The sequence below is a fragment of the Protobothrops mucrosquamatus genome, unplaced genomic scaffold (assembly GCF_001527695.2).
Source record: "Protobothrops mucrosquamatus isolate PMUCROS unplaced genomic scaffold, P.Mucros_1.0 scaffold2580, whole genome shotgun sequence".
Lineage (NCBI taxonomy): Eukaryota > Metazoa > Chordata > Lepidosauria > Squamata > Viperidae > Protobothrops > Protobothrops mucrosquamatus.
The window spans coordinates 193812-204698 of NW_015388636.1; the positions used below are offsets into that span (position 1 = coordinate 193812).

A 10887-nucleotide genomic window follows, 5' to 3' on the forward strand; every position below is an offset into this window, starting at 1 on the left:
TGAGGACCACCTGTAATGTTATCATGCAATCATTCATTTGGGGAATAAGATAAAATTAATGGGAAGGAAATAAGGACATTTGTGCTGTGAAATTTCACAGAATTTGATTTCTCAAGTCTTTCTCCATGTTTCCTATGACTGCAAAGCAACAAGGATGTGTCCTAAGGCTGCAAAGCAACAAGGGTGTGTCATAATTGCCCGTGGCTACCCCTCAACACCTTTCTTGATGCTAACAAATGCTTCTTTACAAATCTCAAAGGGACCAGCCCAATTCAAGTTTCTAGTCTTACATGTTCCTTTTCACTTTCACTGCTATTTCACCAAATCTCCTGGAGAATCTTCCATTCCTTTTGTTTCCTGAACTCAGAAATCCAGATGAAGCTGGCTTGCAACCACAATTTGCGAGTCCCCTCAGAGCTGGGCCTTTTTGTCTTCATTCTTCTTTGTTAAATGTCTATGGAGATTCTCAGTCATCCACATCATGGTTGTCCCAAAGGTGCTTTTTCCAAAAGGAAACTGGACTTTCATGGTTTTTTTCTATGAAAATGTTTCTTTTCTCATGCAAGAAACTTCTTCAGTTCTAACTAACTGGTGGGGAATGGAAGGATTTATATTCTATGCAGTGATCTGGTTGTTCATACTCTTGAGCGTCATTGAGGCCACTTGGGGGTTTATCTATATCCTCAGAGTCACCAGAATTAGAGTGCAAATGGGTGTGGAACCTTCTTGGGATTGCTGAAAGGACTGTATTGTAAAGAAGGAGATATCCCTCCCCCTCTGTTACAAACCTGCACAAGAATCATTTCACAAGTTCATGGCACAACACAGGAGAAGAAACTTATCAGGACAGGATTCAGCAATCCACCTGCACCTGAAAGACAAAGGTCACTCTTTTAAAGACAGCAAAGTCCACATTCTGGACAGAGAGACCACTGGTTTTGAAAGAGATGCCAAATTAAAACTGAATAGCCCTCCCCCACAGGATTGTCTCTGTTGCACAGGAGGTAGAAGTTCTTTATGTATCTATCGATGGCCGATTTGTCACAGTGCCAGGCTTCCAGGAATTCTCTAGAAATTTTGGACCTGGCTTGGTCTACGATGGTCACAGTAATAATAATAATAATAATAATAATAATAATATTTTCCAAAGCGCCCGAAGGCAGGACAAGGAGCAACGGGTGGAAGCTAATCAAAGAGAGAAGCAACCTAGAACTAAGGAGAAACTTCCTGACAGTTAGAACAATTAACCAGTGGAACAATCTGCCTCCAGAAGTGGTGAATGCACCAACACTGGAAGTTTTTAAGAAGAAACTGGACAGCCATTTGTTCAAATTGGTATAGGGTTTCCTGCCTGAGCAGGGGGTTGGACTAGATGACCTCCAAGGTACCTTCCAACTTTATCATTGTTGTTGTTGTTGTTGTTATTGTTATTATTATTATTATTATTATTAAGTTGGAAGGGACCTTGGAGGTCATCTAGTCCAACCCCCTGCTCAGGCAGGAAACCCTATACCATTTTGGACAAATGGCTGTCCAGTCTCTTCTTAAAAACCTCCAGTGTTGGAGCCTTCACAGCTTCTGGAGGCAGATTGTTCCACTGGTTAATTGTTCTGACTGTCAGGAAATTTCTCCTCAGTTCTAGGTTGCTTCTCTCCTTGATCAGTTTCTATCCATTGCTTCTTGTTCTGACTTCAGGCGCTTTCGAGAATAGCCTGAGTCTCTCTTCTTTGTGGCAGCCCCTGAGATATTTGAACACGGCAATCATATCCCCCTTCGTCCTTCTCTTTGTTAAACTAGACATACCCAATTCCAGCAACCATTCCTTATATGTTTCCCAGTTGAAATCATGGTTATGAGACAGATGGAAAAATACCTTAGAAAAATATTTTTCATTAATAGAAGTTATGTGTTGCAAGCTTTAGATAAATATAGGAACTGGCTGAGTGTGATGACCTGTGTGCAACTCTGTTAAGAAACATATTACAAGAAGTGCCAACCGAAAGTCATAGATGGTGTAAGATAATATCCGTGTCGAGCAATGTGGTAAGAAGCCCAATTGTATGAACTTCTCCTTTTTCCTTGTGTGAATGCTAGATATAAACTTCTCCCTTTTTGCTGTATTAAAGGTAGATAAGAGTCACCCCTTGGATGATGTATGTGTGAAAAGCTGTATAAAAGTGACGCCCTGGGAGTAGCCCGGGATTCAGAATTTGTCATGCGAATGCTCTGAACCTTTGCGCAAATAAACCTGTTTCTCCAACCCTTCGTGGTCTTGTCTTCTCAGTAAGTATCAAGGATTTCTACTTCAGTTAGGTCTGTCCATCATTTGTGAAATTAAAGAGTTTTCATAATGTCCTGTGACTAGCACTCTGACAAATTGGCCATTTTTCTGCAAGAAAACAACCAAAGTCAGAGAGCACCAAGGACTCCTCATTTCAACCCTTAGCTACAGGACTTCTCCTTTAAAGTAGAATAAATTGTGCCAGATCACTTGTAGTATCTCAGGTGAGAATGCTGGGTGGATTTGCTCAATGGTGTGTTATTTGCTTTCGGGTTCTTTAGTTGCTCTGAAATCTGGACAGATGTTGTGATGGCTCAGGTTGCACACCAGAGATGGTGACTGTCCTTTGCTCTCTCTCACCCCATTTGAAGGAAGTTCCCTGCTTTTCCATCTCTTTGATCTTGGAGCCTTTTGCCAATATTTGCAGCTTCCTCCCCCTTTACGGGCAGAATCCAGTTGCTCAATGCACCTTCGTGCAATATACTGTATAAAGTTGCTCTTTTCATGATCATTTTTTGTGAGCAGGATACAGCCTGGTCATCTCTGAAACTTTCTTCTTTCGAATAACCAGTAGTCCCGTTGAATCTGACAAGTGAGTAAAGTCTGCAGACTTTTTTTAAAAAACATTTTTTTCAGAGAATTAGAAGATGATTTTTAGAAAAGGGACTAGAATTTCTTGTTTTCTGGCTAGTTAATTTAGGCTATTTAGGCTAGTTTATGCTATTCCAGGCTAAACGTATGTAAAGAGACAACAGTTTCTTCAGCCATAATAGGAAATGCCTGCTAGAGTTTGAGACATAGAGAAGGAGAGTGGGGGGGAAAAGGCAGTGAACGGAAAGCCCCAACTGGGGTGCCATTTCTCCTAGGTTCAGACATGTGCTTGCAAATTTCTGCCGTCTTTATCTAGCAATAAGGCCCGTTAAAAATCAGCGGGAGATTTTTCTAGGTAGATATTGATAGAATTGCATTTCTTAGAACACTTGTGCAATTGTACTGAATGTAATGGATACATTATGCAAAGTATCATTTCTACTTTGTTTTGCTCTAATATTGCGACTGTACAGTTGACAATTTGTTCAGTTTTGGAATCAGAGAATCCTTGGGGACAAATAAAGTTAGGTCTTCTTCAGAAAAACCACAGTGTCATGCCTCCGTCTGAGCCTGAATCAGAGGAGGAAATGGAGCTGGAACAGGACCCTATGGAGGCAGAGGGAGAGGTGTCTGTGGCTTCAGAGGACTGTGGGGAAGAGCAGGCTGAGGCAGGCCAGGGACCTTCAGGATTGGAACAAGGGAGACAAGAGTTCAGGCGATGAGCAAAGCCCACCCCCACCTGATCCTAGAGCAAGGAGAGTGGAGAGAAGGAGGGAACAATGCAGGCAGGCTCAATTACTCAGGAGGAGAGCGTCCCGCCCCATTCCACAACACATACCTAGGGATTGAGATTTAAGGAGACGCTGTGGGGCGGGGCATTCTTTGGAGTGTTGTGTGTTGTTGCTCTTGTTCTGTGCCTTCTATTCGGAAACTTGGAAACCTTGACTATCGGACTGTATTTTGGATTCTCTCTTTTGGAAACTGCTCAGGCAAGTTCAGATTCAAACGACTGGTTAAGTTTATGTTTTCTTCCTTGTTATTTCTATGGCCTTGACTACTTTCTTATGCTAATCAGCCTGTATTTGAACCTACTTTCAATCAGAGTTGGCTGAAGGGATGTGTGTATGATCTTTTGTTGGAGGCTTGCCAGCAAACTTGGGAGCATTTGGGGAAAATTGGGAGCAATAAAAGAACAGTTTGAGTTACCAACTGACTGCATTGCCTCTGTGCTGTGCCCTGGGTCATCACACACAGAGATGCTTACATTAGCCAGCATAGAGCACCTGCCAAGGAAAGCATGTGTGGATGGGAAAATATTACGGTTAGGGCAGAGTTCCCCAACATTTTGGCTTTGTTGATCAGCGGGGAGGGGGGAGAGGGGATGGATCCATACGTGTGGCAGGCATGCATGCTGCTTGTGTGAGTGGGTATGCACACGCATGTACACGCACTTGCCTGACACTTCTGCGGCCCAGTTCTGAAAGGTTCAAGGCCCGGTAGTGGACTGTAGCCCAAGGGTTGGGGACCCCTCAGGTTCGGGGAATGTAGCTGTTTTGGCCTTTGTGTGAAAGAAAATACAGATCAGCTTTATTTAGTAAATCCCATGGTGATTAGAAATCCTGAGTTGCTGGGTTCAGAGATGAAATTCTGCTCTTTATCTTTTCAGTTGTACCTGACTTTTTATAACACTGTTTCTCAAACTTGGCGACTTTAACTGGTGTGGACCTCAACGCGCAGAATTCTGGAAATTGAAGTCCACACATCTTAAAGTTGCTAAGACTGAAAAACATTGCTTTATAGACTTTGCTTTATAGACTTTTTTTCTGATGCTTTACGACTTTGTTTAATGTTTCTAGGTTTTAAACAGTATCATGTTTGTTGATATTCTGTGCTGCTCTCTTTTATAAGTGCTTCCAACCATTCTGATCATAACTGGTTTTTCTAAGGAATTTTATTCCACAATATAACCAAAAGATGTCAGGCTTACCTTCGTAATCCTAGGTTTCCGTTTGACATGGTCTAAAATCTCCTTGGTTGTTATTTTTGCTCTCCAAGATATGAGCATTAGTGGTCTCCAATCCCACAATTTGTAAGAATCACATTTTCTTCTGTCTCCCTTCTTTTTAATTGTCCAATTTTCACAACTGTATATAGTTATAGGAAAGAGTGTAGTACAGGTAGTCCTCAATTTATATCCATTTTTAAGTGACCATTCAAAGTTACAACTGCAGGGATAAAACTAATTTACAACCATGTTTCATACTTACGGCCATTGCAGCATCCCCATGGTCACGTGATCAAAATTTGTATGCTTGGCAATTGCCTCATATGCATGACGGTTGCAGTGTCCCGGGGTTAGGTGACCACCTTCTGACAAGCAAATGTGGAAGCCAGATTCACTGAACAACTGTGTTACTAAGTTAACAAAGAAAGGTCGTAAAATAGAGCAAAACTCATTCAACAATGATCTTGCTTAGTAGTGGAAATGTTGGGCTTAATTGTGGGTTATAAATCAAAGATTCTCTGTAAAATGGGCACGTTTAAGAGGGGAAAGACCCAAAGTTGATTAACCTTTGAGTTGGTTGAGCAACTGTGGCAGGAAAAGGGAATCTCAGACAAATCATGGTTAACATTCAGGTGTGAAAGGACTACAGTGGTAGAAAGCTCAGTTTTTCAATGACTTTCTCCTCTGTGAAAATCGTTTAATTTATTTTTATTGATGGTTGTGTGCCAGCTAGAGTCACTTTTTGCGAGATGGGTGGACTTATTTATTTATCACATTTATCACATATAAATCAATGATGAATTAGCATAAGGTGGGCTTATACAGTAAGAGGAATAATCTCATATTGGTTGTAACCTTTTCCAGGTCCATCCACTCTTCCTACTGTTGCAATGCTTTGTCAGCTATGCCCTTCTCTCCGGTGCTGCCTCCTCCTCCTCCTCCTCTTTCCATTAGCCTCCAGTTCTGCTTCTAATGGGGACACAGTGGTCATAACCAGCAGTGGCCCTATTAAGGGCAAGCAGTTCCTGGCTGGCCCTGGATCTGTGACAGCCTATCTAGGCATTCCTTATGCTGAGCCTCCCCTGGGGAAGTTGCGCTTCCAGAAACCTCTTCCACATCAGCCATGGACTCAAACTTTGGAGGCCACCAGCTTTGGCAATTCCTGTCCTCAATTTATTTTCCGAGATGTCCCTGAAGGAGAGACATTTACTCCTAAAACACCGCTGTCAGAAGATTGTCTTTCCCTCAACATCTGGGTGCCACACCCACAACCTTCTTCACCAGTGCCTGTTTTGTTCTGGATACATGGAGGGGGATATTTCATGGGCTCATCTTCTCTGGACATATACAATGGGGCCTCCTTAGCTGCCACTGAGAATGTCATTGTGGTCTCCATCAATTATCGCTTGGGAGCCCTAGGCTTTCTTTACTTGTCAGAAGCTGCTCCAGGGAACCTGGGCTTATGGGACCAACAGCTGGCCCTGAAGTGGATAAAAGAGAATGCAGCTGCCTTTGGGGGAGACCCTTGTCGGGTGACCATTTTTGGCGAGAGTGCTGGAGGATCTTCTGTGAATTTCCATCTTCTTGCGTCAAAAAGCCAGGACCTTTTTGCCCAAGCGGTGATCCAGAGTGGAACAGCCAATGCTTTCTGGGCTTGGAGGTCTCCTGAGGAAGCCAAACGGTTATCGCTGGAATTTGCTCATTTGCTAGGTTGCTCCGAGGACAGCAATGCCAGCATACTGCATTGCCTGGAAACAAAAAATGTGTCTGAATTTGTTCGGCATGAAATGTCTATGATCCTCAAAGGTGGCCTCCTTCTGAATTTTCCCTTCAGGCCAACCATAGATGGGGATTTTTTGCTTGGTGATCCAGAGAAGCTCATGGAGGAGGGGCAAATTCAGGTCAAACCTGTCCTCATAGGAAAAACCTCTGATGAAGGAGCCACATTTGTCCCTTATCTTTTCTCTAACATCACCCACAATCTCATCAATCAGGAGCAGCTTCTGAAAGGGATAAGACTGTTGGTGCCAAATGCAACTGAAGACTTTGTTCAGAAGATTGCCCTGAAGTACAGTGAAGGAAATCAGGGCCCAGCAAAATACCGCTCTGCTCTGTCCCAATTCTATACAGATCAGATCATTGCATGCCCATTGATTGAAGCTGCAAGAAATATCAGGAAAACGGGGAGTCCTGTATATGCCTATTTATTTGCACATCGCCCTTCAGGGTCAGTCTGGCCTGAATGGATTGGGGCATCCCACGGTGCTGAGCTTTCTTATGTTTTTGGGACCCCTGAATCCGTGCTTCCTGTCAATCAAACGTATACAGAGGCTGAAGCCAGACTGAGCCGTAAGATGATGCAATACTGGGCAGAGTTTGCCAGAACTGGGTAAGTGGTTCACTTTATTTCTATAAATTTGTATTTTAAATCGAAAGAAAGCCCCCACCCACCATTAACAAATGTACTTTATATGTAAGTAATGCACTCATAAAGAAATGCACGCTATTCCTTTTTTCTATGTTTACAAGTTAAGTTAATACAGGTAGTTCACGATTTACAACCAGAGTTGGGACCAGAATTTATGTTGCTAAGCAACTTGTGAAATGAATCATGGCCAATTTTAAGAACTTTCTTACCACAGTCATTAAGCAAATCACTGCAGTTGTTAAGTATAACATATGGTTATGTGAATCCATAACTTTGCTTGCTTCCAAATGGTGACCACGTGACCCTGGGGTGCTGCAGCCATTGTAAATACATGCCACTTGCCAAGCACCCACATTTTGATCACATGACCATGGGGATGCTGCAATAGTTGTAAGTGCAAGGACCAGTTGTAAAGCACCCTTTTGAGTGCCATTGTAATCTTCAATGGACGTTAAATGAATGGTTGTAAGTCAAGAACTAACAGTACAGGGAAGAGCCCTGAAATTTTTAAGGATTCTTAATTATGTCACTTATAGGTAATCGTTCTTTTATGAGTTCAGTGGTATTACACATATTCCAGGTATGTTATTTCTACAACTGGAATAAAGAAGGCAAAAGGAAGATAGAAAACAAAGCATTACTGTATCATTAGAAGAATGAGCAAAAGCTAGCAAGGGAGTAAATAGTAAAGGGGAAACACCCAAAATGGAGGGTGCCCAGGGTGTGAGGAATGGGGGAGTGGATTGGGACTGGCAGATTTCAAGAGTCTGTGAGGAGCTAGCTTGGCTTTGGATCAGCAAAGAGGAGACACAAGAGATTTCACCAAGCCAAACCCCACCCCTCCCTCAAAGTCCCCTTTGGGAGTTCCCCTTGGTTATAGTTTCTCAAGTCAAGACCAATCCATTTGGAAAAGAACTACATCAGAATAACAGAGTTGGAAGGGTCCTTGGAGGTCTTCTAGTCCAACGTCCTGCTCAAGCAGGAGACCCTATTCCATTATGGACAAATGGCTGTCCAATCTCTTCTTTGAAACTTCCAGTGATGAAGCATCCACAGCTTCTGAAGGCAAGCCGTTCCTCTGATCAATTGTTCTCACTGTCAGGAAATTTATCCTTATTTCTGGGTTCGTTCTCTCCTTGATTAGTTTCCATCAGCATCCTTTTCTTCCTCCATAGGAATCCTGCTGAGGATGAGTGGCCGCTCTACAATGCCGCAGAGCAGAATTTCTTCCTTCTTAATACTGAGCCATTCCACAAAAGGGCGAACGAGCACTGTGACTTTTTAAAGAGCCATTTTTCAAAGGCTGAAAAGCCACGTAAGTTCCACTATTAGTTCAGCCTTTGGAGGGGAGTAGTGGTTGATGAAAAAGATATTTTTAAAAAAATTATTGATATTTATACATCAAATGTAGAGACCACCCATCTCACTCATACAGCAATCCCTAAAAATCTTGTTTTTATTGCCTGCCTTTGCTGAGACTGAAATAAAATATTTGATTTTGTAGTGGGCAATTTTGTAATGTCTCAAGAGTTAGGTCTCTACTTATGTCTTAGAACAGTGCTTCTCAACCTGTAGTTCACAGGAGGTCCACAAAGACTTGAAAAAAATGTTATGATTTAAATTTTGAGTTAAATCTTGGAGGTCCATTACCACAAAGGATATTTAAAGGGGGTCTGTGGTGAAAAAAAGGTTGAGAACCACTGTTTTAGGAGATCACTATGTATATCTTAGTTGCTCATATACAGATAACTATAGTAGTAGGAGTAGTGATGATGATGATGATGATGATGATGATGATGATGATGATGATGATGATGATGATGATGATAATAATAATAATAATAATAATAATAATAATAATAATAATAATAATAATACTCCCAAAACATCTGGACCACCACTTGACCACCATTGGCATGGGCCAAATCCCCATCAATCAATTGCAAAAAGCAATTTCTGGGAATAGCTTATATCAGACATGTCAAACTCGCGACGTCACGTGATGTCGCGCAACGTATCGGAGCTTTTTTGCCATTGCCGGCAATGGGGTGAGCGTGACCAACAGTTTGACACCCCTGGCTTATAATGTCAAACTCACCACGTCACGTGACGTGTCATGACGTATCGTGACTTTTTTTGCATTGCCGGTGCTGGGATGGGCGTGGTCTCCTCGTGATGCAACTGGCCCATGGGCCGGCAGTTTGACACCCCTGGCTTATATCATAGGTGTCAAACTCACCACGTCACGTGACGTGTCACGACGTATCGTGACTTTTTTTGCATTGCCGGTGCTGGGATGGGCGCGGTCTCCTCGTGATGCAACTGGCCCACGGGCCGGCAGTTTGACACCCCTGGCTTACATCCTGCAATGATACCTTTAACTCCATCAAACAATATATGCCTGTCCCAGCTCTTTGGGAAGGCCTGGATAGGTGGACCAAAAATGTCAAATCCAGTCTAAACATCTGGTTGACCATGTGATGAACAATAGTATATTTTGATATATATTTAATAAATATATATTATGCCACGGAATCTATGGAATCTTCAGAATCCAACTTCTAGATGTCCCAAAGGTGCTTTTTCGTGGGGCAACTGGATTTTCTTGTTTTTCTTTGAAGACATTTCGTTTCTCATCCAAGAAGCTTCTTCAGCTCTTCTTCATTAAAAAGCACCTCTGGGACAACCATGACCTGGATGACTGAGAATCTCTATAGACAACTTCTAGATTCAGATTCTTTAGTGATAAGATGTCCACCTTACCTTGATATTTCACTTTTCTTTGTTCTGCAGACAAGTCCAAAGGTGATTCTGTTTCGTCAGACTAGGAAGAAAAGAAGAGGTAGGAATCCAATGCTTGGTTGTAGTAATGGGGATCAGTTGGGATCAAGTTTGATCATTTCAGAAGGGGGCTAGACTTCTTTCTAAATAGTAGTTTCACATCGGCATTCCAAACAATTTTTAAATAGCACTTTTGCGGTTCAGCTTCACTGTGTAGAGTGGAAGCTCTCCAAGCCAATGACCTTTCTGAAACAGGAACCTGGAGGATCTCTAAATCACAGCATAAACAAATATAGATCTTGGGCACTGGGAAAAAAGGAATGAGCCATTAATAGTAACTTACAGCGAAGATTACACAGTGCTGAGAAAGAGGAAGCATGAGACTAAAACAAAGAGCAAGAAAGATGATTAGGGGACTGGAGGCTAAAACATATAAGGAGCGGTTGCTGGAAATGGGCATGTCTAGTTTAACAAAGAGAAGGATGAGGGGGGACATGATAGCAGCCTTCCAGTATCTCAGGGGCTGCCACAAAGCTATTTTCCAAAGCGCCTGAAGGCAGGACAAGAAGCAGCGGGTGGAAGCTAACCAAAGAGAGAAGCATCCTAGAACTAAGGAGAAACTTCCTGACAGTTAGAACAATTAACCAGTGGAACAACCTGCCTCCAGAAGCGGTGAATGCACCAACACTGGAAGTTTTTAAGAAGAAACTGGACAGCCATTTGTCCAAAATGGTATAGGGTTTCCTGCCTGAGCAGGGGGTTGGACTAGATGACCTCCAAGGTCCCTTCCAACTTTATCAT

General features: G+C 42.5%; 1 protein-coding gene across 1 annotated transcript in view; it reads left to right on the forward strand.

Annotated features, from left to right (window-relative positions):
* The first annotated feature begins 5748 nt into the window (after positions 1-5748).
* LOC107295939 (cholinesterase) overlaps positions 5749-10887 on the forward strand; it is a 7425-nt gene continuing 2286 nt past the window's right edge. Inside the window, exons 1-3 of the mRNA XM_015825272.1 lie at positions 5749-7266; positions 8481-8620; positions 10099-10147. Coding sequence (XP_015680758.1) covers positions 5768-7266; positions 8481-8620; positions 10099-10133 — 1674 coding nt within the window. The 5' untranslated portion in view covers positions 5749-5767 and the 3' untranslated portion in view covers positions 10134-10147. The remainder of the gene's footprint in view (positions 7267-8480; positions 8621-10098; positions 10148-10887) is intronic.